Source organism: Lolium perenne, chromosome 6 (assembly GCF_019359855.2).
Source record: "Lolium perenne isolate Kyuss_39 chromosome 6, Kyuss_2.0, whole genome shotgun sequence".
Taxonomy (NCBI): Eukaryota; Viridiplantae; Streptophyta; class Magnoliopsida; order Poales; family Poaceae; genus Lolium; species Lolium perenne.
Genome location: NC_067249.2, coordinates 214,508,465 through 214,530,053, shown reverse-complemented (window position 1 = coordinate 214,530,053; position 21,589 = coordinate 214,508,465). Strand labels below are relative to the sequence as shown.

The 21,589-nt window shown below is 43.5% G+C and overlaps 1 protein-coding gene and 1 long non-coding RNA gene across 4 annotated transcripts; one reads left to right on the top strand and one right to left on the bottom strand.

The window, feature by feature from the left end:
* The first annotated feature begins 401 nt into the window (after positions 1 to 401).
* On the top strand, positions 402 to 12,796 carry LOC127306067 (tyrosine--tRNA ligase 1, cytoplasmic-like). Of its 3 annotated transcripts, none has more exons than XM_071822860.1 (11): positions 402 to 792; positions 1,892 to 1,987; positions 2,079 to 2,220; positions 2,791 to 3,119; positions 3,239 to 3,335; positions 6,366 to 6,471; positions 6,576 to 6,658; positions 6,978 to 7,123; positions 7,308 to 7,413; positions 11,738 to 11,797; positions 12,556 to 12,796. In XM_071822860.1, exons 1-11 carry the CDS (start codon positions 605 to 607, stop codon positions 12,595 to 12,597), a joined length of 1,395 nt encoding a protein of 464 aa, XP_071678961.1. In that variant the 5' UTR covers positions 402 to 604; the 3' UTR covers positions 12,598 to 12,796. The 3 variants fall into 3 exon arrangements, with proteins under 3 accessions (XP_071678961.1, XP_071678960.1, XP_051192636.1); XM_071822859.1 differs by having other exon boundaries at positions 6,363 to 6,471; XM_051336676.1 differs by having other exon boundaries at positions 403 to 792; positions 6,363 to 6,471; positions 12,574 to 12,796.
* A 2,171-nt stretch (positions 12,797 to 14,967) lies between these two features.
* LOC127306068 (uncharacterized) lies at positions 14,968 to 16,052 on the bottom strand. The gene is made up of 2 exons (XR_007854349.1): positions 15,383 to 16,052; positions 14,968 to 15,283 (listed from the first exon to the last, which is right to left on the bottom strand). It is a non-coding gene; the product is annotated as an uncharacterized lncRNA (long non-coding RNA).
* Between the last annotated feature and the right edge of the window lie 5,537 nt (positions 16,053 to 21,589).

The following is a 21,589-nucleotide window of genomic DNA, read 5'->3' as shown; positions in this document are numbered from 1 at the left end:
GTTGGATGGGACGCTCTCGCTCTTTTAAAGTAGGGGAGATGTGCGTCAAGAAAAAATACTTGAGTATTCCATAGGAACGCATAAAAATCAACTCTGTTGGTTTCCGGTGGGAGTTGCTACATTGTGCGTGTCGCACATGCACGACACAGGTCGTGTTGATGGAAGGTAAGACCAAGAAGTGGAACCAAGAACAAGCTCGAACGGGGCGACTCCTGAATTGGGCCGGCCCATGCGGGAGAGCTTCGACGCGAATGCTGCACCCCCGACGCGTGAAGCGTCAAATAGGGGCGCCCGAAAAGCCCAGTCTGAGCCTGCTAAAAGAAAGCCCAGTCTGAGCCGTTGGCGCGGCGAAGGACCAAACTCTCCAGCTGATACGGTTTCTTCCCAACCCTAGAAGTCGCCGTCTCTGAAAAGGAAACGAACCCAGCCCGTTGTCGCGCATAGTTCTTCCTAATAATAACCCTAAAAACCTTGTCCTTCCTATCACTTCGTCGTCGGCGGCGGCGGCTGGGGTTGGCCGAGCCGATCGGATTTTGAGCCGGGTTATGCTACCACCGTGTAACAGCGTCCACGGCTATCCATAGACCTGTTCGCCGTCGAAACAATGATATCGCGGGCGTTTTCTCAGGTGCTGGGTAAGGGGTACAAATCCCCGCTAGATCTGTTCGTCCATGCATCTGCCGTTGTTGGCTTCGGTTCCAACATGCCACGGCATCTTCACCACCTCCTTCGTCAACCAGATCCAGCTGACGGTTTCCCCCCCAAACAGCACCCGCTGCAAAATAACAACAGGTAAGTACATTTGTAGTTCTTCTCCTCTCCCAGAGGCAGATACGCCGATACGAATGTTGGGAACGGTCATACTCCCTCCATCCAATGAAAGATGTCTTAAGTTGGGTCAAATTTGGATGCATCTACTCACTATTCAGATACATCCAAATTTGTAGAAATCTAAGATAACTTTCATGAGACGGAGGGAGTATAGTAAACCCATAAAATAGAGGAAGGGTTAGTATGTACTCCGTCCCATGATATAAGATGTTATTACGACCAATATTATTATGGGACGAAGGTGGCCACACAAAAAAGGACGACTGTTTCTGCAAAATGGCAAAAAGAAACTTGGCTTGGCTCCACACAGTTACTTCTTTGCGTAGATCAGATCACAAAAGATATCTACATACTAGACATGTATAGATACCTGTATACCGTATTTGTTTTCAGAATCATTTGAGTTTTGAAGTACTTCCCCTGTCCCAAAATGTAAGGCGTCTATGGCTTACTCAAAAGTCAACATTTTCTAAGTTTGACCAAGGTTATACAAAAAAATATGAACAATTACAATACTGAATCAATATCAATAGATTCACCATAAAGTATATTTTCTTAATGTGTCCATTCAGTATCGTAGATGTAGTAGTATTTTTTCCTATATATTTAGTCAAAGTTAGTAAGATTTGACTTCTAACCAATCCTTAGGTGACTTACATTTTGGGACGAAGGGAGTATCTTTTATTTTTGTAGAGTATGTGTAGATTTCGAGAATGACATGCATTTTCCAGAAGACCACTAAATAACCCCTCCTTATGTTGTATAGTTCGCAAACCACACCTATTTTGCTGTAAATCACAAAGGTACAGCTTGTGTTGGTGACCTACATACAACTGTTGGCACCCACTGAATATGGCAACCGAATAATTGCAGTTCTTTGGTAGTTTTTGCACATCAAGTATGGTTCTGTAACTTCTATTCCTATAAATTTAACTAGTACTTTGTATATAATGCATTTGGTATCATCGTATTTGGATTATCATGAAGTTGCTTAAAAAAGAAGTCAAATTTGAGTTTCTGATCTTGTATTTTTTTTTTGTATTTGTTTGTGTTAATACAGGGGAGCTCCTCCTACCTGTACCTTCGAATCAAACTGGACCTTGCAGCATAGTTTTTCAACTGCGAAGAATTCAAATGACACTCTTGACTATATAATGTAACCTTACTCATTTGAAAACTTATTAATTATTGACCTAAGATTTGTGACATGTTAATATGGCCTTTGTTTTTGGCGCTCATGTTGGCAGGAGCTTTGAACAAAGATTTGCGACACTGAGGAGCATCGGGAACTGTGTCAACGAGTGTGAGCTCAGTCTGCTCTTAAAGGACAAAACTGCCCCCATTTGCTATGTTTGGTGTGATCCCTCCCCGTGGATGCATATAACCCAGGTAATTTAGAATATTTTGTAATCCGCAGGAGTTCAACATACAAACAATTTATAATTCTGTAAAGGGGTGCTGACTTGATTTGTAGATGACTCAGGTTGCCTAATAAGGCCCATTTAGAAACCTAGAAAATCTGAATCCTTGCCCCATTACCTGAACAGCAGCAGCACTAGCCTCCATTGTCTCACGCTCCTCCCTCATGATATCTTCTGCTTAGCTTAGCTGAGCGAGGAAGAGCGCCTTTTGGAACCTTTGTAAATTCTATAGAATTGCTTAAAACCTTTGCTCAAATGGTATCTTATACAATGCCTAGATCAAGTTAAAATTCACTTGGTTAATTTTTCTTTGTTTATGATTGAAGAACATATGCTCATATGGTTGGTTCTGTATGATTTGAAAGTATTATCTATTATTTATGTGCTACTCAGTTCATTGCTGTGCCGTTATTTTAATTTATTTCAGCAAGTTTTGGTTATGAGTTGATCACACTGATGATTCAGTGGTTCATGTGAGCCTATTTGGGCCTCCATACGATTTACACCATGAATTTTACATCATCTGTTGATCGTGCAGGGTATCTTAATGACAATCAATGTCAATAAGATGATTAAAGCTGGTTGCAAAGTTAAAATTTTAATGGCAGATTGGTTTGCTCAGATGGACAATAAGATTGGTTTCATTGCTGGTGGCGTTCTAAGTAAAGTGCACCCTATTGGCTTGTATAATGTTGAGACGTGGAAAGCAACTGGCATGGATCTTGATGGAGTAGAGTTTGTGTGGTTGTCGGATTTGATATCTAGGAATGCAGATGAATACTGGCCACTTGCTATGGATATTGCAAGGAAAAGCAATCCAAGTGCAATAAAAAGCTGGCTTCGTGTTTATTCAACAATTAATACAAGGTATCTTCTTGTCTAGATTATTTAAATGTGTTATGTTCATTTCACTTGAGAACTTTTGAATTGTAAAATTATCTATTGCTCTGGAACAAGCAAGTCACTTTATTATGTTTACCAAGCAGGGGCCACGGGAGTATTAGTCCCTATAGGATGAGAGATTTTACTGCTGCTGAGATATTTTATCCTTGTTTACAGAGTGCTTGTATATTATTTCAAAAGGTTGGTTTCTCTGACAAATTCATCATGTATGTCAATTACTGCCTAGCTTTGTGCACGTTTTGTAAGCATGCTTGGTTCAGTGAACGTTCTTACTTTGATCATCTATGCAGATGGACCAGCACCTTGAATACTTTGAATTTCAGCTAATTAATAACATCTTCAGCCAAAAGATACAACATGTGTCTCTACATGTTTGAAAAACTGAAGGTGTAAAGCTACTTAACAACTTAAAAAATAAAATAAAATTTAGTTTGATATTTTTATATAATAAAAATTCCCTCTAATTTTATTTTAATTAATTAAACTCGATTTTATTTTTTTGAAAACTGATTTTAGGGAAAAGTTTTAAAAATGAAAAGGAAAAAAACCAAGGCATGTCCAGAAATCCAACCTGCAAGCCCCCCTCCCCCCCCCCCCCCCCCCAAGGCCTAGCTGAGCTCCCAAACATCCCCGAATTATCTCATCTCATCTCCCCTATCTCTCAGTTCCGACTCTGCCGCTAGACACGCACCGGCACGCACGCGACCTGACTCCAGGATCAATCGATCCACTGCCTGCCAAGACCGCGACTGAAGCTGGCTGCACAAGCCGCCTCCCCGATGCTGGGATCTCTCTTTCTGTCCCACGCGCTCACGCCAGGATCTCCGGCAATTTGCTCCTTTTAGTCTGCTCCTTTTAATCTGCTTCTTTAATTTCCAACTTTAATTCCCCTCCTTTACCAAATTCTCCGTACAGGACTCCTTTCCTTCGTTCAAGGCCCTCCTGTAATCTGGTCCCCAGCAGTGTTCAATTCATGCGCTCCACACCCGCTGATGCTTGTTCCAAATCAGCTTGCTATAATCCAGTATATTTAGGCATATAAACCGGTGGAAATTGTTATATGCGAGCGAGGTGGGACTATTTACACTAAATGTCTGTGCGTGAGCCAGCCCCGCGATATTTTGACCAAAGAAGCCCAGCGGTGGCCCAGTTCGGAGCGATGAACCAAGAGCCTGTACGAGGCTAACCAAATGTCCAAATCTCTTCTTTTCTGCACAGAGTGGCCTTGAAAAAGAACGGCTGGAGAAATCACGCCGGCCTAAGGAAACATGAGCAGCCTTGGAGGGAGCTATGCCCACCGGCGTGCAGGGAAGCTCGCGAGGCGGGGCGCAGAGGAGTTCGCAACAGAGCTTGGCGTGGGGAGGCAGAAGCCGGAGGCACGCTGGCCGGAGGATACAAGGGAAGCGGTGAAGGGAGCCATTCCCCGCGGTGGCGGGCAAGGGAGCTCGCTAGGCTGAACGTAGAGGATTTCGTAGCAGAGCTTAGCGCGGGCGCAGGAGAGGCAAAAGGCTGCGGAGGTGGGCGAGCGACGTTTCTTTTTCTCTGCGATGAACCGTTATTTTAATTCATGGATGGCAAGGTGAAGGGTTGCGGACGAAGACAACCCACGCATGAAGCGCTTACGACACCGGCGTCTCCGCTCGCTGTAAAAATCAACTGTGAGCGCATGAAGCGCTTACGACACCGGCGTCTCCGCTCGCTGTAAAAATCAACTGTGAGTGTGGTGGTGTCGTGCCGGCGGAGCTGTACGGCGGCAACACACTGGTCAAGTTTGGGCCGGGTGCTGGAGCAGAGGCCCCGGAGGTGGATCTCGTGCCATCTCCTCCATCCACGCACCCTGGCAGCTGCGGCTGTCGTGCCGCTATGTACGCTCCAAGCTCTGCCCGGTCTTCTCGAAGACCAGCGAGGCTGCGTTCTCCGCCGGATCGGCCGCATCCGGTCGCGCGTCCTCTCCTTGTTCTGTTCGGGAGCAGGAGTTTGTCTTGGGAGGCTGGGGCAGGACAAACAAGGGAGAAAACGAACCGGTACATGGCATTTTGCCGTATTATGTGATTTGGTTGATGGCAAAACTGTCCAAAATAATTTTGTTGACGATTTTTTTGGGCAGAAGCCTTAGCTCCTTTATTATTAGGTATATAATTCCGAAAGCTGGGGGAAATGCCTTAAAAACAACCTAAGCTGAGGTCATTTTTTCTATCGCCTAAGCGTCCTAAGGTGGACGCCTTAAAAACAACCTGAGACAACCTCCCCAATCCATTTGAATCGATTTAGGGGTCATGTTTGCACTGCACACGTAATTGGGTGTAATTGGGCAGTAATGTTTTTGCCCATGAATGTGTGCATGAGCCATGTGTTAGCTAAGATACAACATTACTTTCTTTCCTCATTAACTATAATGCCACATCAGAAATCAATGAGTTTACTGTTTATCAAATCAGGGGCAAATAAATGCTTTACCATAACCAGTAGGTAAGTAATATCAGAGTATGTTAACATGGCATGAGATTGAGTCTCGATATTTAGTAGATTCCTCATTGACAAGGTTGTTGATTGGCTGATTTTAACACAGGTACCACCATGTGTCTATGATGTTATCTTGAGCAAAATTATTGAAATTAACACATTCATATTCAGATGTAGTGTTTGCCAGGTTATAATGTTCTTCATATGCTCTGCTTTTCTAACTACTTATATAAAATGTTAAGAGAAAACGAAGGGAAAACATGTGTCTACTGCTGGACTTGTGCAGGAGTCTATTCTATATGCTCTTTTATAGTAGAGAATAGACGACGACAACAACATCAAAGTCTTTATCCCAAGAAAGTTGCGGTGGGCTAGATAGCTGAGAATAGCTGAGAAGTCTTCTGGGTTTTGACATATTTACTGTAACCTAGCAATTGATACCTACTTTTGACATGATGTTAACTTGTCTGCTCTGAAATAATGTTCATGTGATAAGTTCATTTGTGCATCAATAGAATCAAAACCATGTTTCAATTACTACCTCTGATCCAAATTAGTTGTCGCAGGTTCAGTGATCCTAGACATATTTAAGGCAACATTTTGCGTAAATCTGTGACAATTAATTTTGATTGGAGGGAGTATTTATTTTCCACTCTTGCAATCTTGTTTGCATCCCCTTGACTGCTCTTACTTTTTTATGCACAAGTCTTTCAGCTTATATATATGTTATAATTTGGTTGACAGCAGGCAGACATATGGTTGCTGGGCCAGGATCAGAGTGGAGCCCACATGTTAGCTCGAAACTTCTGCACTCACATGGCGATGGAAAATAAACCAATTGCACTGTTCAGCAGTATCTTTATATTCTGTATTTTTTCACTGTTGTATTTCTCATAAGCAGGCACATTTTCGCTAGCATTTGCTTGCACACACATACACCCTTAACTTCAAAAACAGATATGCCCTGTAATTTATTAGAACACCCTGAGAGATGGGCGGTTGACGATCCAAACTGGGCCATCTTCATGGAAGATGATGAGGTTTGTGCTCATTTTGTAAACATTTTGACCTTTATGATGCTAAAACCACTTATTTGCAGTCTATTGGTTTCATATTTGTTTGGCGATACTGAAACTATTTGCTTTGCTATTCTACTGACATGAATCATAAATGCTGGGGAAACTCACCTTGACCGAGAATGGAAAAACTAAAAATGTATATTCATCGCCCGTGTAAAAATAAAAGCTGTTTAATACTAATGATATTTTGCAGTAGGCCTATTAAGGCAACCATTTGTTTTTGTGTTCTGTATTTTTTTCTACAAGGAGTTGTTCATTTGTTGCCTTTTCTTTGCTTCAGGAAGACATCATTAGTAAAATAAGTGATGGATTCTGCCCTCCAGAATCCGCCGAGGGTAACCCATGTTTGGATTACATAAAGTATATTGTATTACCTCGGTTTGGAAAGTTTGAGGTGGTTCAGATGGGAGATAATGGTGGCAGCAAGTAAGTTATGTTGCTGCATAGGCATACTTCCTTTTTCTTAACAAATGTTGGTATTATCTAAGTGAGCGGTACGCTGATCAAATATTTCATCAATTCAGTGTCGTCATCTATCCAATATTCATTAGCCGACTATTCAAGATAGTATTGTATAAACTTATTGCGTTCATGATGACTACTTGTGCAGGACATTTGTGAACATGGAAGAGTTCACTTCTGATTATGAAAGCGGAGTTCTGCATCCTTCTGATGTGAAGCAGGCCCTTGCAAAGGCAATAAACATGATGTTGGAGGTAACTTGTTTCTTTTAATTAATCTCATCTTTCTTTTCTTCCAAGCAGTCTCTTTTAGGTTTTATAGAAGTGACATATTATTGTTCATCTGTTACCCTTTTGCATAATGCACACAATATATGCTGATATTGATCTTTGTCATTTTTATACTCAGCTACAGTCAGATTAATATTTGGAACACCATTTTTCCAGAAATTCGCATATTGAAAGGAGTGCGTATACCAAAATAATCTGTACTCTTATTGAGATATATACGAAGCATAAATTAATAGTAAATCTCTACAAAATATTGTGAAGCTAGTGGATGTAGAATGACTTTTTAGATAGAATTGAAAAGCGTGTTGCTCACAACCAACTCTATGAAACTTCCTCCCGGGCCGCTCGCGCGAGGCTGCTCCGGAGGACCCCAGAACCCTAGGAAAAGCAGCATGGACCTCCTCTCCTAGGCCACTCTTGGGTGGCGCAGGTGGGGAAGTGGATGGCGGTGGTAGGGATCGGTGCTCTTCATTAGCGCATGGCAGGGGCCTGGAGGAAAGGCGGATCTTGGCGTGGTATGCACTATGCAGTGGAGGTGAGGTGGCGGGGTAGAGCGACTGTATAGTCTGGAAGGCGGTGGTGCGAGTCCTCGGTCTTGGAGGCGATGAGGAGTCTCTGCTAGGGAGGAGCCCCTGGCGAGCAGCGGCGGAGCGGGAGTGCGGTGATGCCCTCCCATTGGCGCCGGAGCGGGAGCAAGAGGGGAAGGCACAGGTCAGGTCTAGGCCTACACATGCCTGATCTGGGCCGGAGGGGGTGTGGCTGCTGCGCTGCGTGGGTGTCACTTGGAGCTGGTGACAACCGCTGTGGGTCGGCCTGGTTTGAGCCGGAGGTGGTCAGCGGCGGGGTAGAGCGACGGTGCAGTCTGGAAGGTGGTGGCGCGAGTCCTCTGTCTTGGAGGCGATGACGAGGATTCTCTGCTAGGGAGGAGCCCTTTGCGAGCAGCGGCGGAGCGATAGTGCGGTGATGCCGTCACGTTGGTGCTGGAGCGTGAGCAGGAGGGGAAGGCACAGGTAAGGCTAGGCCTACACATGCCTGATCTAGGCCGGAGGGGGTGTGGCTGCTGCGCTGCGTGGGTGTCACTTGGAGCTGGTGACAACCGCTGTGGGTCAGCCTGGTTCGAGCTGGAGGTGGTAAGAGGCTTGTGGATCCTCGTTCAGGATGGAGGTGGAAGATGGACCTCGTTGCTCAGCCTTGCTGTTGTGTCGGTAGACCGTGACTTCGCGGCTACGGAAGCTTGGTGGCGATGGGATGCTACATGGATGGTGTTGTCCCAATTCGTGAAGCATGGAGCTGCAGTGGCGGCGGTGTGAGGCTACATGGATGGTGTTGTTCCAATCCTTAGAGGCATGGGATGAACGGCAATGGAGATGAAAATCTTGTCCCCCCTCCTTGGAGGCATCGCCGAGTTTTGTCGGTATCCCCTCACTCTCTCTTAGTGTTGGTAGTTGTCTCCAGGCGAAAGCCTAGATTTGGAGTTAGGTCATGATGGCAGTGTCCTTGGCGTCGTTCCTCTATTTGGAGCATTGGGCTTTGAGACACGGCTTGGAGGTCCCATGCTGCGTTCCTTCGGTGATCACTGTTGTCCAAGATTTATCTTCAGCAACGCAATGTACGTTATCGCTGGTGAGTCCAAGATGGTGCCTTTGTCGGGTCTTGTCAAGTCCCTTCATCTACTCGCCACCTCCTTTACGACATCAAGGGTGGATGGTAAGTCGATAAGGGAAGACAGGGTAACGGTTGATCTTTGGACGTGAGTCTAGGACAAGCTTGTTCTGCTGTGTAGTTGTGTTGGTGGTGGCTGTCTTCCGACTAGCCCTATTGTGGAGTTCGCACTACATTCGTTGTTCGTAGTGAGTCGTAGTCTTCTTGTACTCAAATTCTGCCTTCTATAAAAATGTGGTATGTCTTGGTCGTACTCTTGGAAAAATGCGTGCTGTGGTAGGGAAGAGATACATGGAAGCAGGAAACAGTGAATAGATCCGTCTGTCAAATAACTAATTTATTTAGTTACATTAGCAAAAACTGCCCGTGCGTTTCAATGGATGTAAAATCAATCGATATGGTGTTCATGATCCTACAAATATTGTAAAACATAGAATATAACGAATGTAAGAAAAGGGCAGCTGCGAACCCAGGACCGCATTAGTCTTGCAGAATAAAAAAGGGCAGCCCGGTGCATGAAGCTCCCGCTTTGCGCGGGTCTGGGAGGGGTCGGACCGCATTAGTCTTACAGAATAAAAAAAGGGCAGCCCGGTGCATGAAGCTCCCGCTTTGCGCGGGTCTGGGGAGGGGTTGGACCGCATTAGTCTTGCAGAATAAAAAAGGGCAGCCCGGTGCATGAAGCTCCCGCTTTGCGCGGGTCTAGGGAGGGGTCGGACCGCATTAGTCTTGCAGAATATGATAGAATAAACTTAATACTCCCTTTTAGTTTGAAATCCCTCAACTAACCATCCGACCAACCATTGCCATGCAAATTCTCAATGAACCATAATCCTAGTGAGAAAATAGCTGATGTGATTGTACATTTGTACCCATCCTTTAATCTAGTGGATAAATACAGCAATTTCTTCTAGGCACCTTCTGCTAGCAGTTTTCATATATCGGTCATAAATGATTGATGTGCTAGAAAAACCAAGCTCAGCAAAACTATCTTTGCGTCATAAGAAAATAATTCATTTTGTGTTTGAGAAAGTTATTAGTACCTGGCACCTATTAACGGGAAAATAGGTAGTACCACACATGTATTTAGAGTGGATCTTAAACACAGGAGGCCCCAATCTTTGCTGCATGAACTAAATAGAATAGGTGGAGGTCCTGATCTATAGGGAAAATAGCATCTTCAATGGATCCGTATCCCACCAAATCCAAGATAATAAGAGCAGATCCATGCGCCCGGGACCATGTAGTAGAACCTGTTCGACCAGCTTGCCTCCGGCGTAGTGAAGGAGCTCCGGTGGATGGTGACGGGCAAGAAAAATCGGACGAGAAACCTTATTGTTTTTATTCTTATATTAGGTATAGATGAGTGCATTCAGGACAAGTAGCTAAGGGCATCTCCAACGGGGTGATGCATTTCGGACGCCCAAAAGTGGTCGAGAGCGTCCGTTTGCGTCGCCCCGCGGACATATTTTGTCCGCGCGTCCGTTTGCGTCTGGGTGTGCTCCCACCGGGGCGACCCATTTTTAGATTTGCAACATATTTAAAAACATAAAAAGTAGTACATTTAAATGCATAAAAACTATACAAAGTAGATCTAGAAGCCTAGACTACTTGCTTCCTGACGGGCCAGCCCCGTCGTTGCGTCGCTCCCTCGCTTGCTTCTCCGCCGCCTCCCGTGTGGCTGCTATGGCTCCAGCCTCGCGTTCGCGGTGTCGTCCTTAAGCGTCTCGGAAGACTCGACGATAGCCCTCTGCTCAGCCGTCCTCTCCTCCTGCGTAGGCGCATCAGGGTCATCGGAAGACCATGATATCTTGGAGTCGGAGTCCTTTGCGGCTGCGGCGGCCGCCAGCCTGCGCCAGCTCGGCGTCGACCGCCGCATGGGCCGCCCGCTCCTCCTCTGCTTCCTCCTCAGCGAGAGCCAGGGCCACGGCGTCCTTGACCGGGTCGAGGAGGTCGTTGATGCTGTCGTCGTCGTCGAACTCCTCGTCGGAGCTCGAGGCCGGGGGGAGGTGGAGGTGCGGCAGCCTGGCCGCGGCCGGCGCTGCTCATGGTGGAGGCTGAGCGGCAGCGGCGCTACGGTGGAGGTTATGCGGCGGCTAGGGTTTAGTGGGGAGGAGATGAGATGCTCGCGCCCTTGTTTATATAGGTCGGAGGCAGGGCGACGGCCGCGCCACGTGTGGCATCGCCATTATTACGTGCGCAGAGGTAGGCGACGGCCGCGCGCCACGCGAAGCATCGCCATTTTCGCGGCCGCAGACTGCTGAAGCGACGCCTCGGCGCCAATACTGGCGGAGAAGACACATCGACTCTGGATCACTGCTAGGCGGGCAAAACGTCCGCCAAACGCGAGCGGACACTTTCTGCATCCGCGCAGCGTCCGCAGATACGCATCCGAGGCGCATATTTGGGCCAGGTTTACGTCTCCGCGGATGGCCCGGTCACTTTGCGTCGCCTCGCTGGAGCATGGCCCAGACGCATTTCCGGTCACGCAAACGGTCGCTCAACGTCCGTAACATCCGTTTGCGTCGCGCCGCTGGAGATGCCCTTAGTACTATCCTTTTTCTTTTGCGTATTAAGTTATTTTTGAATGGGCCTATTATCTTTAATGGGTCCTACCATTTTCTTTCAGCCTGTTCGTGATCACTTCAGAAGCTGCGCTGAAGCAAAAAGACTAGTGGAAGAAATTGAGGTATATTTCTATTTATTATGTTGTTTCAATGCATGCAAAGTAGGATACACTTTTTTAAAGGAGTCTTGGCAAAACATCAAGGTTAAAACTCTTCGTTTGAACATATCTTGTGCCTAGTTGGATGGTCTTATAAATAGAGGTTTTGTTTATGTTCCGGATGTTGTTAATGCAATTATTTTTCAAGCTGAGGCCCCACTTTACTTGCCTAGGCTATAGTTGTGCTAATCTAAGTTGATGTTTACCAACCAAAAACCTTTTTACTCTTTGATTTACTATTCTATAATTCTTTAATGATCTTTGTTGACAATTAATACTTCGGCTTGGTGATGGTTTAAAAAATCCAGGATCCAACTAGGTCCTACTTTTGGGTTTATGCTTTTGTTGTGTCTTTGTGTATTTAGTTGGTATAACTTTAACTGGTAAAGATGTAATCAGGTTCATTTCACTTGTGATTCAACCTCTACGCTCATATGGATATAAACATGTAGTTTATAGCTTAAGTTCTGGCGGACTGTTCGATTGGAATAATTGTGAAGTAGAGTTATACAAAAGTTTAATTTGTTGGATATAGCTTTGCCATCAACCAATTTTTAACTTACATATATTTGACTTGATTTTGTTGTAATAGACTCATGGCTCCATTAGATAACTGTATTTCTGTTTGCTATTGTGTCTCCTATAACCAATTAGCCAGTCCGTTTTTCCTTCGAAATTATTTGGTTGATCTGTTTATTAAGGCTTGAACTTCTGTGTGACAGTCCAGTCTTCTTCTGCAGGATTTCTATTCGGGGCAGTGGTAAGCACAAGGTTGACGAATTATTGATGCTGTCATGAAAAGTTCAGTCAACTAGTCTATGTTGTCACAAATATTCAGATGTTGAGTCGATGGTGTCTAAAAGACATGTTTGGCTCTGGTTTGCTGGATCGTTGTATTCCTGTTCTAACTTTGGGATATGACACTACACTTTGTGTGAATGAACATCGTACGTTGCTGTTTTATCTGCATTGTATTCCTGTTCTAACTTAGGCATATCCAGTGGCCTCTTTTCGGACATCAGTTGTCTGTTTTGGTCTGTTTGGGTCGGGCTGTGGACATCAAATCGGCTGATCCGGTCTGCATGTCTTTTTAGTTTGAGCTCAATTCCTGTGGGCTGAGGCATATATTTTTTACCTGCGCCGCCGTGGGGTGATGGTGATTAGCGCCCCGCTGAGTCCTGGTGGTGACTACTACTTGCTTCGTGGGAATGGACCCTCAACCTTAGAGCACCCAAAACAGCTGGTGTAGATCAGTGCGCTCAAACTTGAGAGTTGGTTTGAGGGCACTGATCTGCGCCTCGGCTTTCAAACCCTCAAAACAGGATTTTGTGACACATTTGCTAGAACACACAATAACAGTTTACATTCACATAATCATTCTATCTAGGGAAAATTTGTCACAGGACACCGTTATTTTTAGCCATTTGCTGAAACACACCGTCTGATTGTGTCTTTGCCTTGTACCATTACAATTTTATGACACATTTGCATAACACACCACCTAGCCAAAAAGGAAAAGTTTTGCCATTTATCATAAAAACCAGTCATCCTAGGCAAAAGTGCAAAACTTTCCGTTTTTAGGTAGGTGGTGTGTTGTGGCAAATATGCCACAAAATTGTAATGGTACCTGGCAAAGACACAATCAAGCGGTGTGTTTCAGCAAATGCCAAAAAATAACGGTGTTCTGTAGCAAATTTTTCCTTCTATCTATCATAAAACACCAGCAAAGAATAGTTTCAAACACAAAATAATAAGTCGACTAATTACAACATTGTTTTCTGCAAATTACAATAATAGTTTGAAGCAAATAGAACATGAATAAGTGTTGGCAAATAGACCTTTGTGGCGTTGTTGCCTTTGTGGAGTGTGGTAGCCTTTGTGGTTTTGGAGTTGGTTGTGGCGCGTTGGAGTCTTTGTAGCTTTGTTGTCGGTGTGGCGTGTTGTAGCCTCTTGTGGCCTTGTACTTGAGAGCCTCCGTGTTGTAGAGTTGCCTCAAGCTTGATACTTGGGAGTTTGCCCAAGCTTGTACGGGTTCGGTGACCACCCTCAAGGGTCCCTTAGTGGATCGAGGCTTTCCCATTGGTGGAAAGGCTCGAGGAGAATACGGTGGCCCTAGTGGCTCATTGGAGTGCCTCGTGCCTCCACACCGCTCCAACGGAGACGTAGCACCCTTGGGTGTGAACTTCGGGATACATCGTCGTCTCCTCGTACACCGGTTACTTCTCAACCCGAGCTCCTTTACCTATGCGCTTTACATTGTGATATCTATCATGCTTGATGTTCTATATCTAGCTTGTTATCACCTTATTTGCCTCATCATGCTAGCATAGGTTGTTGGTGCACTTAGGCAAACCCCTAGTTGATAGGCTTTGAGCTAAACTAGTAAACACTTAGTAGTTTTATTCCGCCTAGTTTAGCTCTCAAGTAGAAGTTTTTATAACCCGCCTATTCACCCCCCTCTAGGCGACGTCTTTGTACATTCAGTATTCTTGGAAGAAAGCAGCATCCACCCTTAGAAGCTCTTCAATCATCTTTTTAGCAATGGTGTCACCGCATCGTTAAGCTTGTCGACGTTTTTTCTCCTTTGTTTCAACTTGGAGTAGCAGACGTTGATAACATTGTCCAGATCTAGCTTCAGGTGGCAAATTTTCAGTCAGATCAAAGGAAACATGGCGCCGACCATCAGCTGAGCCTTCACAAAGCCATGAATTCGATGGACATTCTTGAATTTGTTCATCAAGTCAGGAAGATTCGCAGGCTGGGGATTCCGAGGAAACATAGCATTGTACACCATGGCCGTGCAGAAGTCAAGATAATCTCGAACCTGGGCTGCGCGGTCTTGGAATCGCACAATTTGTCGAGTGCGGTATGTGTCAGCCCAGAAGTCAGTATCGTTTTGTTGAGCAAGTCGAAGAAGAATTTCGGCTCTTGCAACAACACGCTGGTCTTCGGCAATAGTGTCCACGAAGGAACCTATGTACGGTAAAGGAAACAACAAGATGTGAAGAAGAAATATGAAGAACGTAAAAGGTGTTAGAAATAGGATAGCTTTGATACTAAACTAACTAGGCAGTTATTAAGATTAGCTTATATCATAATCTAAGTAGGTAGTTACTTTTGTCCAATCGCTGTAATCCCGAAAGGATGTCTTTGTAACCGCCTTATAGGCGTCTGTTCGGTGGGTATATATACCCCCAACAATCATCAATGAAACATCACTTGATTCTCTCAATCATTAGTTCTCAAACACATTATCAGCACTGCCTCTACCGAGAGCACGAAGAGGAACGGAAGAACCGAAAGCACGGGACGAGTGACGATGGTCGAATCCTCGGAGCACGGCGCCGCCCGCGGCCCTGCCCCACGCCATTCCTCGGCGCTGCTCCTCCTGGCTCCATCACATAGACATCGGCCTGTGGTGGAGGCCGGCACCATCCCCATGCGTCTCCTCTGGAAGTACATAGCGACATTCACACGACTGAAGAAAAGAAGAGAAAAGGAAGAAACCACTGCGGGCGAGGCGGCGTCGTCGTCTCGTCGACAACACACCTGCACGGCAAGGTAACCGAAGTCCGGCGCTGCTCTCCTCCCTGCGGCGGTTCCTCGTGGCACGGCTACTGGCAGGTGGCCGCCTTAGCACGACAAAGGCGACCCAAAGCGGCCGGTGGCCCACGCGGATGCGCCCTCGGCGCGCGCACGACCAGGACCTTCAACGGCGGCATGCCTTGCAACCTTCGGCTTGATCCTCGCAGCGAGGCGGTGCTCGCAGCCACTGCCCTCTGCCTGGATCCTCACGACACGAAGGTGACTCCTAGCGCTGCTCCTGCCTTCGGCGGCGCGCAACCCGCGACCACCCCTTCTCTTGGCCACGCGCGGTAAAGCTCACCGGCTACCGACGGCGGCGGCCGCGACAGTGACCTCCCGGCGCGGCTCCAAGAAGCGCGGCTGCCAAAGGCGATCCGCGGGCCAGTGGCCAATGGCCAGAGCAGTAAGAGCACGACATGGCTTGCTCCTCCCACGCTCCCAGCGGTGCTGGGGAAAAATTCCTCAATCTGTACCAGTTTGGAAGAGTGTGGAAGAGATAGAAACCCTATCTCTTCGGCAGGTTTTACTTTCAGTCAGATTCGGTAATTCATGAAAATATCCGTGTAGTTCCTGGGTCAAACCTTAGACTGAATTGAACTTGGGAGCTTAGTCCTCTAACTTATCATATGTTACAAACGAGCCATCAGGTTCTGGGATTTGCATTCAAGTCTCTAGCTTCACAACTAATATACGTATTAGATTCTATGGTCTTACTAATTGCATATAATAATAACGTACCATTTTACATCATGTGAAAGTACCACATGAAGCCCTCATATTTTGAATATCCCTAAATTCTATGGGAATTCTATAATGTTATATATATATATGCCTCTAACATTTTTGTATAACATGCAATTTCGTACAGCAACCCTTTTTTTTTAAAAAAAAAGAGATACAATTGCCAATAAAATATGTGACTACTTCAAATTTAATATTTGATTATCCACCATTATTAATGAGAGATGTACTCCATAAGTGTGAAGATTATCTACAATGTTTAACTTACAGTTAAGGTTCACACACTTATACGACATAAAAGCATCAGCTTAATATTCAAATTGTTCATCAAGAGCATATTTGTTGTTTACGAAAATGTAATTCACTATCATAGTAAAAACAATTCATGCATGATTAATTCTTGCTTCTTTCACCATGGTATTAGACAAAACTATGGAGCATGCATCATGGAATAACATTGTTGTGTGATATGTCTATCAAGACAAAGTCCAGCATACATAATATTGATTGAGTTTTTCACAAAACTACTATAGGTTCAACATCATATGGTGATAATTATATTCACCATGAATAACCATTGTCAAAATAGAGATCTATGTTTTGGCGGTGAATGTAACATCTCCCATCACTTTGGGGATGAAGTCCAAAGCAATGACATAAGTATCATTTAATGTCTCAATGTTGAATGTCTACCCTATGGTCATTACGAAATTACCTCGGCCATTCAAATAATCATTGGAAGCATTTTCATCAATTTTAATTTACTATCATAGTAAATAAGTTGCATGATAATATCATATTGCAGCACATGGCTAGAATATCCATTAATGGAATTCACTAAATTCACACCAGATGAGAGAAATTGGTTAAGTATCCATTTCTCTTAAAATCTCCATCGAGGAGATATATGATGTAAACACAACGTTAATAGTTTCTCAAACATTTTTGAGTATTTCTAGTATATTATAGTTTTTTCTTTCTGGTGTCTACAAAATCAATTCCAAGTTGATATTTTGTGATCAGACAGTTGATATAAAGATCTGATTCAAAACTTCCAAATCACTTTACGTTCTCTTTTGATGATAATACAATAAATTATCATATTTATTTCAGGATAATAATATATCATATCTTCTTATGAAGAGTCATATGATACACCCTGCGGGTGATATACCGTTACCTGAAATTCATATTAGTACTCAAACTACTAAGAATCTCAATGGTCAAAAAATGAACCACAAGAAATCAATGTAAAGTGGATGTAAACATAACAAATTGAAACAAAGTGGACCTTATTAAAAGGGATAAGATAACTATCAAGTTTTATCAAATCTTTTATTGTATGAATCATCATACATATGCATTTCCAATTCCCAAATCATTGGTTGGGATATGCCACAAATTCATCAAATAATATGAGTTCAACGGGATAACTTTGAAGCTCACTTTAATAAGCACCAAAATTTGCAGATTGGTAATCTTCATCAGAAAGAAACCATAAGTATAGTCTGGTAGGAGATTTACTCCTTCGAAATAATAAATTACTTGTGGAATAAAATTCCCAAGACATTTTGGTGACCTCGCTCAATCTCATAACTATCCCAATATGTCACTTTGCCTATAATTATACTACTACATGTGGTATGTTGTTCATTAGTATCATGTTTCTCATACATGACATTTCAATATATGAACTAAATTCATACTAAACTTTGTTGCGTAGAAACTAATTTTTTAGATTTTGATGAATCTAAGATTTTTCATAATCGCCTTGATCACCCATTATAGGGATAATGCGGAAAAACAAATTAGTAAAACTTTTGTTGGTCACAACTTAAAAGTTGCACAAATTCTCAAATCATCAGATTTTATGAGCACCTATTGTGTGATGTGAATGTTTTTTTTAAGTCTCTCACACCCCGCTAAAATTTCTTGAACTTACTCAAGAAGATACATGTGAACTATTCCACAAATATCTGGGTCGTATAATTATTTTATGGTATTCATAGACACCCTAATGGATGGTCTTATGTGAGTCTCTAATCTCCACAAACCCATGATTTTGCTAAATTAAATGCTCAAATTATCAAAATAAGAGCAAATATCATAACATATTGGTTAAACCAAATCAACTATCATTTTCACAAGCATTTGTGATTTTACTAAGTACCTCTTGTACATACCTAGAATGGTGTATCTAAATTCTTTATCAAAAGAATAAAACTAACTAAATGACCACTTTGTCAGACTTTTAACATGCCAACATCTTGTTGGACACATACGGTACGTATTACACGCCGTAGATCTGATCCAGATCACAACAGTTGCTTATCATACTGCTTCCCCCTGCAGCAAGTACGTGAAAATCAAACAGGTATTTCCCATCTGCGATAATTCGGTTATATACCGATATCACCACCCCAACGTACATTATGGGCCCTCACATTTATTTGGGATCTATGTGAGAAATAACTGAGGTATAATTGTTTCTCCGTCAAATACCTTAAGGCCTTGTTTACTTCTAGGGTATTTATGGGGATGGGAGGGGATTATTTCGTATCCCGAAAAATCCCCACTAGTCCGTTTACTTCTCCGGTTTTGAACGACATAATCCAGAGATATCCCCTCCCATCCCCTCCCATCCCCATATTTTTTGCCTAAATCAAAAACTCTCCATCATACTAGTGTATTTTTGGGGAAGGGTATTTGAGGGGATTGGGTGAACACCAAATCCCCTCCCATCCCCATACCCATTGGGAAGAAAAATACGAGAGAAGTAAACAAGGCCTAAAGCCCTAACAAGGGAGTTATTGATAGCCCGTACGTTGATTGTATTTGCAATAAGGACATTTTCGGCATTAGGGGGAGATTAGTACCACAAAGAATGCCGATAAATGATATATAGATTTCATAGGCTTTCAGTCCTCATATTCACGTACTTGAAAAATTGAACGAGAAGTTCAATCATAAATTTGCAACACATTGCAAATCTGCCACATACATTTACTCGTGACAAATATGTCACAAAATCATATTATACATGCAAGCAATGTGCCAAAAGATTGAAGGTACCTAATGTAACCACTTGCCTCCCGAAATGAGAACAAAAGGGGAACAAAATTGGCCACATGAGATATAAATTCTCACATGCTTCCGCGGAACAGAGGTAATTACATCCTCAACAAGTAAATGTAGCTCAATAGTGGATGCTCATCATCCAAACTCAGCACAAATGTGCACATAATTTTTAAGTGTTGGGACATCGAAACACCTTGACTCCATTGTTATGGGAAATCACGAGGAGTTAAAATATTTTAATCATATTTTCACAAATCTTATCGGTTCAACAGAATCATACAACAAAGACTACATTTTGTCGACAAATATTTATTCTTAAAATTGCTAAAACTTTTAGGGCCCTGAACCAAAGTTCATGGCAGAGTGCCTAATGCACTCATATGTTGGTTCAACTAGAAGGATGCGATTGAATAAGAATAGCACTCGCTCAACAAGATAGGTATTTACCATCGAAATACCTACTCCTCATAAGCATCTTCCCTCTGGAAGACAAATAACTTTTTGTTAACAACAAAAAAAACAATGAAGTGGTGAAAAAGCGAGGCTTGTAGCACAAGGGTTCACGCAGAGACCCGACATCAATAATATACTCCCTCCGTTTCAATCTATAATGCCTATAAATTTTCTGCACGGTAATTAGCGCAAGTCATCTTTTTAACACAAAACCCCCTAACGAGTCCATCCACGATCCCAGAAATAGGAGAGAAATAAGGAAAGTCAAAACAAAATCTCAGAAAACTCTCTGTCGTTAAAGAAAATCCCCTGATTTTCTCCCGATCCCTCCATCCCGTGTATCCCCGCCATACTTTTTTCTTATATTATGAAACAAACTCAGAAAATCTATAGGCATTATAGATTGAAATGGAGGGAGTATGATGTAGCATACCCTATTGGTATAAGTGGAATTACGTTTCGATACTAATATTATTGGCAGTTATAAATAAACTATCCATGCAGCTGATGGATGTAGTGATTACATAATCATATGGGTCACTCAATTTGGATATATATATATATATATATATATATATATATAGGTCTGCTATTCTCGAACCGGTTCGAGAATAACTATTCTCGAACCCTTTATGAACTTCCTAACTTATTGCATGCGAACTTCCGGTGAGTCTTCATATTTTCTCGTCTCACGTCCCGCTCGCGTCCCGCTCCCGCGCGCGTGTGAACTTCCTACGAGACAGCGAACCGTTACGTGTCCCACCTCCCGCTCGCTACCCACCTCCTCCGTGCTCGCTCCCCACCCCTCCCTGCTCGCTCCCGAGCTCTTCCATGGCGATTTCCTCCTGCCGCTCCCGAGGTCTTCCCCGGCGTTTTCCTCCCTGCTCGCTCCCGAGCTCCTCCCTGGCGATTTCCTCCCTTGCTCGCTCCCGAGCTCCTCCCTTTTACTCGATGCGTTTCTTAGAAGTTCGGCGACGGTGGCGGCTCATCTCCGTGCTCGTGCCCGACGCTCCATCGACGAATTTGTTCTCCACTGGTGCATCGCAGATCGTTGATGTCTGCGGCACAGTTTCTTCTATGCTATCCGGACATTGCTCTTATCTTTTTTATCTTGATCTGCAGATTTGTTTTTTCAGATGGCCGTCGCACAGCTTCAGAAATCCTCGAGGTTGATGGCTCCGCCGTTATATTCTCGCGCTTTGTTTTGATAGGTTTTGCTTTGATCCTTATCCACGAATTTTGTTTTCACAGATCTATGTTCTTTTGCTTAGTTCGGTATTTTTGCCTATGCTTGTGTAGTTATGTTTTTCCTCAGATGATGCAGTGATGACGCGGTGGTGTTCATGCTTTACACTTTGATGTAGTAATGTAATCCAGATAATGCTTGTTATCTCGTGGGTTTTTTCGTAGCTTACAAGTCTCTCGCTCTGTTTTTCATTACCAGCAGTGCATGTTTGTTGGTATTATAACAAATGAACTTCTTTAATTTTATGATTTGAACTACCGGAATGCATGAACTTTGTCATTTGCATGTTTGATTTTCATCTTTCAGATAAGTTGTGGCCTCCATTTCACATGTAAATCCACATCGAGCATGTATGTATATATCTGTTTGTAAGTTGTGAACTTCCCTTTAATGTAGTATCCAATTTTTTCTATTATTGTTTTTCCATTCATACGCATGTTTTTATCTTTTTTTATCTGAAATCTGAAAATGAACTGCTGTTACTTTATTACGTGAACTGCGGTCAGTTTACTTTTGGTATTCTTTTTCTTTAACTCCGTGCATAAATTAACCAGTGTTAATTTATTTTGTTCTTGTACCATTAAAGGGGGGGGGGGGGTTGGGGGGGGACCCCCCCCCCATACTAGGAAATGAATAAAAGGTTTTTTAATAAA

Bases quoted from the DNA above. Each gene is read 5' to 3' on its own strand.
- LOC127306067 (XM_071822859.1), top strand. From the start codon at position 605: ATGATATCGCGGGCGTTTTCTCAGGTGCTGGGTAAGGGGTACAAATCC. The intron at 3,336-6,362 runs GTTGGTTTCTCT...TTTGGTTGACAG, and splicing joins CTTGTATATTATTTCAAAAG to CAGGCAGACATATGGTTGCT. The intron at 6,659-6,977 runs GTTTGTGCTCAT...TCTTTGCTTCAG, and splicing joins TCTTCATGGAAGATGATGAG to GAAGACATCATTAGTAAAAT.